Source organism: Manis javanica, chromosome 5, assembly GCF_040802235.1.
Source record: "Manis javanica isolate MJ-LG chromosome 5, MJ_LKY, whole genome shotgun sequence".
In the NCBI taxonomy this organism is placed as follows: Eukaryota; Metazoa; Chordata; class Mammalia; order Pholidota; family Manidae; genus Manis; species Manis javanica.
In genome coordinates this window covers 75,403,920-75,408,452 of record NC_133160.1, presented here as the reverse complement: position 1 = coordinate 75,408,452, position 4,533 = coordinate 75,403,920, and the positions used below count along the sequence as shown (strand labels likewise).

General features: G+C 37.1%; 1 protein-coding gene across 1 annotated transcript; it reads right to left on the bottom strand.

Moving 5' to 3' along the window:
- Positions 1 to 2,390: 2,390 nt before the first annotated feature.
- Positions 2,391 to 4,247, bottom strand: TRAM1L1 (translocation associated membrane protein 1 like 1). The gene has a single exon (XM_017643596.3). It carries the CDS (start codon positions 4,216 to 4,218, stop codon positions 3,106 to 3,108), a length of 1,113 nt encoding a protein of 370 aa, XP_017499085.1. The 5' UTR covers positions 4,219 to 4,247; the 3' UTR covers positions 2,391 to 3,105.
- Between the last annotated feature and the right edge of the window lie 286 nt (positions 4,248 to 4,533).

The window sequence follows — 4,533 nt, the reverse complement described above, 5'->3', positions numbered from 1 at the left end:
TTTCTAAATACCCTTGTGATACTCTGAATTAAAATAATATCAGATGATTCTGTCCTCAAGAAAGCTTTAAATCATTAATGTTTGAACTCTAATCTTCTTGAATCTATTCCAAGTTAATACACTATTGGCTATACATTTTTACTCCACAGATAAACAAATATTGATGAGAGATAAGTGAAGAAATATTTATAAGGTTATTGTTTTCCTACTGAAATGAAATAGAGAATTATACTGAACTCTAGGAAAATAAGAGGGTGTTAAACTTTATTGTCCTTTAAGAAATAGGTAGGCTGAAAAACACATTTATACTATTTAAGAAAAAAGGAACATGCTTTTAAGTATATGCTAGTAGAATAATTTTTTTAAAAAAAATTCATTTTGAATCCATCCTAGGAAATCTGCACCTGTAGACTTATTTAAGGAAAAAAGTTTGGCAGGCCAACTGAAGCGAATAAATCAGAGCAAAACCTTTAAATCCTAATATCAGGCATATCTTTAGGACTCTTGCAACTTGTGGTGATCAATCAGTAATTTGAGCTTTCATTGGCTTAACAAATGCCTGCTTTAAAAATATCTTGAATAATCATATGGAAATTTTTGTTTCCAAAATGATTCCATTTTGACAGAAACCAAACCAACATCACACTAAAAGAACTACAGCATGAGCTCTGTTAGGAGGTAATTTTAAAGGCAGAGAAACTTAGCAATTTGTATTGCACTGAATTTCATTTATAGCATTACTCTCATAAGGTATTTGGCAAACATTTGTTTTCCAGCAGCATTTATTGAACTTTCCTGAATAGTTGTACCCAGCATCCTTCCCCCATTTCTTCCTTTTTAATAACCTTGCTACATCTTGTGAACCTATGTTTTACAAAATAAAGACTTTGCCTTTTTCTACAGATGAAGCATATAACCTAACTTAACCTATCAACCCAGTAGTACATCTTTTTATCAAATGAGTTCACTAAAAGTAACTCTCAGTGTTTTAGAAATTCTAGAAATCTGGTTTTCTCTCTTCTTCTCTACCATGTGGTATGCAGATATTAAATCTAGTACAACTGTAGTCATCTGCTGCCAGTCGGAAAGTTATTCTGAAGTTATTCTGAAGATTCTTAGAAAATCTAAGAATTAGAGGATACTGGAAACTTAATGAAGTTGACTTTTACCTTTATATTTCCATTTTATCCCTGAAGGACAACATGAAAACTATGACTGCTCTAATAGACCAACTTGTTAATGTTGTAAAGATTGGTGGGGGCAAGAAAATCCTAGAGAAATCAATCTGTACCCTAATTATATTTAACATCAAGCCCAAGTTAACTCTTGGCCCTGTTAGTCACTTGAGATAATTTTCTTGCAATCACTTGTCAGTTTGAATCATGCCTGCATTTATTTGCAAATAGGTAAGAAAGATGTTACTAGGAGTGGGGTTACACGTAACAATGTGGAATTCTTTAAAAGCAAGAAAAGTGAGAAGAGACACTCTCTCCTATGAAAAACTGAAAATCTTTATTTTACAATTGCACAATGGTTAGTTAAAGTGGAGCAATTGTATTTTGGGCCTCAGAGCATGTACTACTGAGACTACAGTAGAAGGCAAAAGAGAAAAAAATTTTAAAAAACAGTAGGATTATGGACTCTACAGCCTAAAAGAAATAATCTTGCTTAATTAGATACTTCTTAAAGTGGACAGGATAGAAAAGACCGCTTTGCCAAGGCTAGCTCTCTGTCTTCGGCACTACAAGAATACCAAGTTTAATTTTCAGGGTCTCCTCTCCAACCCCAACCATGATATGAAAATTTGAATTATCCACGACAAACAAACAGAAGACTATCAAAGACAGAGAGATGAGAGACATAGGAGAAAAGAGGAACAGGAAATATATAGCCTTCTCTTAGCATATTTTTAAAGGACAGTCACCTGAAAAAAACATAAACACTCACCTTATGGAAATGGAATCAAAATGGAAGTTGAGAGAAGATAAATATAATAAATACTCACCCACTACAGCCCATTGTTTCTCTTGGCTTCTGTAAAGATATAATTTATATATACATATAGTAAATAAATAAAAAAATATATATCTCTAAAATATGTCTCATAAGGATAAATTTTCCCAATTAAAGATGCTACAACATAATTTTTTCAAAAGACTATTTATCCACCTAATTTTCAAAACTACTTAAGGTTAGTGTATTAAATGCTTTCCAGATATGAGCAGATATTCCTTTCATAGATACAGATCAAGTAAGCATTATCAAGTTTAACAATACTTTTCTAAGATGCTGTGTATACCAAAATTAAAAGTCTCATTAAGGATAATTCTTAATAAACATATCAAAAAAAAGCTAAGTCTGATTTTCTTTTTCAGTAAATATTTAATTTTCTGATTTCCAGTTTACAAGTGTTTAAATGGACAAGAATAATTTTACCTCTTCAGTACTATGTTTTTATTAATTCGAGATATTTTGATTCACTAAATGGCAATAAATCACATGTTATCCATTACTATTTTGTTTTTTTAATAGAGATGTTAACAGCAACAATGACTGCCTATAAAACACATCATTATTTTGGTGGTTTTACAAATCTTTTCTCCAGTTGTAAATCCCTTCCCCCACCCCCCAAAAAATCTAAGAATTAGAGGATACTGGAAACTTAATGAAGTTGACTTTTACCTTTATATTTCCATTTTATCCCTGAAGGACAACATGAAAACTATGACTGCTCTAATAGACCAACTTGTTAATATTGTAAAAGATTGGTGGGGGCAAGAAATTATGTCACTGATATGTGGAATTTTGTAATCATCTCTACAGATCATTGGGAAAATGTTCAAAGTTAAAAATCAAAACAAAATATGGTGGTGATCCCTAAACCATTTTGATGAGGAGTAGCTTAGTCTAAACCAAATTTTTTCCACTCATAATCATCATCCTCCCTGCAAATGTCTTTGAAAGAAATGTTACACAGTACAATAGCAAAAATCAAAGACAGCACAAACTATTTTCTAGAACAGAGAATTCTCTAGCACAGAAAGTGTCTTATAGCAGAGAGCAGACTTCTTCGTGAACATAAACCAATTAGTTCGCAATTCGTTGTTATGAAGACTTCTCTTTCCTCTTATAGGGAGAGTCTACTCTATTTGAAGTTGCCACACCATTTTCTGTTCCTTTTCTAGAAGATCTGCCTTTAGTCCTTTTCTTTTTCACACTTGGAGCCTGAAGAGTAGCATCTTCTTCCATCCATCTCTGAAGCTGGACATTAAATAAATTCCATGTGATGTATGCTTGGATAGTGCAACTGGATGACAGAACAGCAATTTTAGCTGCCAACACGTTGACATTTCCAGTAATGGCATCCGGATTCCGATTCTGCCCTCCGGCCAGGTGAAAGCCAACAGTGAGCACTGAAACAATTAAAGTCACAAGTCTACCCAAAATAAAAACAACTGCCCACAGAGAAATTTCTTTCTGGTACTTCTCATCACTAAAATAAAACAGGTCGCAAATGTGGGAAAGTAATTCAACAAAGTAATGCATCATCAAAAGAAGAAGTCCCAGGTGATTCAAGTACAAGAGATAAGCGCCAGCAATGTGAAAGAGGTGCAATCCCATGTAGACAAGTTGACGAGGGATATCTTGTTTTTTGGTCCTCTGGAAGTAGAGTTCAGGAAAGGCATGAAACCAGTAAGCCAACTGTGATATGTAGAAAAACTTCATTTGAAATGTCATCATATTATGGGGATGAGTCCTCCATAAGAGAGTTGGGTCTGACAGGCAGTTTTCAGAGATTAGAATGAATGTGCCCCAGATACAAGAAACGAGGTAGAATACACTAAACTGACCAGATTCATTGAATTTGCTTTGTTTCGCTTTAGGGAACTGCATTCGCCTGTTAATTTTATCCAACACATACTCCTGAATTGTGGCGTGAATGATTATTGCCACTAGCATGTAGAAGAAAACCGTGGCCAAATCTTTGATGCCATAATAATAAAGGAACTTTGATTCCGTGGCTTGTTCGTCTGCTGCAGGAAAGGTAACACCGTGCTGGAGGGTAATAAAAACGATAGAGGCTTCTGCTGTTCCCTCGAACATAAGCCCCAGCACGAAGAACATCCCCACGCAGGCGACGAGGTCCGCATGATTCTGCAGGATGAATTCGTGGCTCAGGACTGGGGGGTTCTTGGTGCTCTTCTTACGAAAAGCCATGGTGGCGCTTCTCAGATACTCACCGATGAGCCGCAGCTGCCTCCCGGGCTGCTCCTCACGGCGCCGGCGCCGCCGCCGCAGCTCCCGGGGCTTTGCTTCCCATCCCCGAGCCAGTGCCGGGTCGCGGCGGCCGCCCAGAACACGTCAATCAAAGGAGGGCCGCGCTGGACTGAGCATGCGCGCCGCGGGCGGCCGAGGCAGGGAAGGAAATCGAGCGCCGCGCGGGTACCCGGCGGCAGGCCCGCGGCTGCGAGCGTGGATCTCCCACGTTGATCGTCGCCTTTGGAAATCCACTGCCACTGGCAAAATGCTCCT

Excerpts from the sequence above, each read along its gene's own strand:
- TRAM1L1 (XM_017643596.3), bottom strand. The coding sequence starts at position 4,218 with ATGGCTTTTCGTAAGAAGAGCACCAAGAACCCCCCAGTCCTGAGCCAC.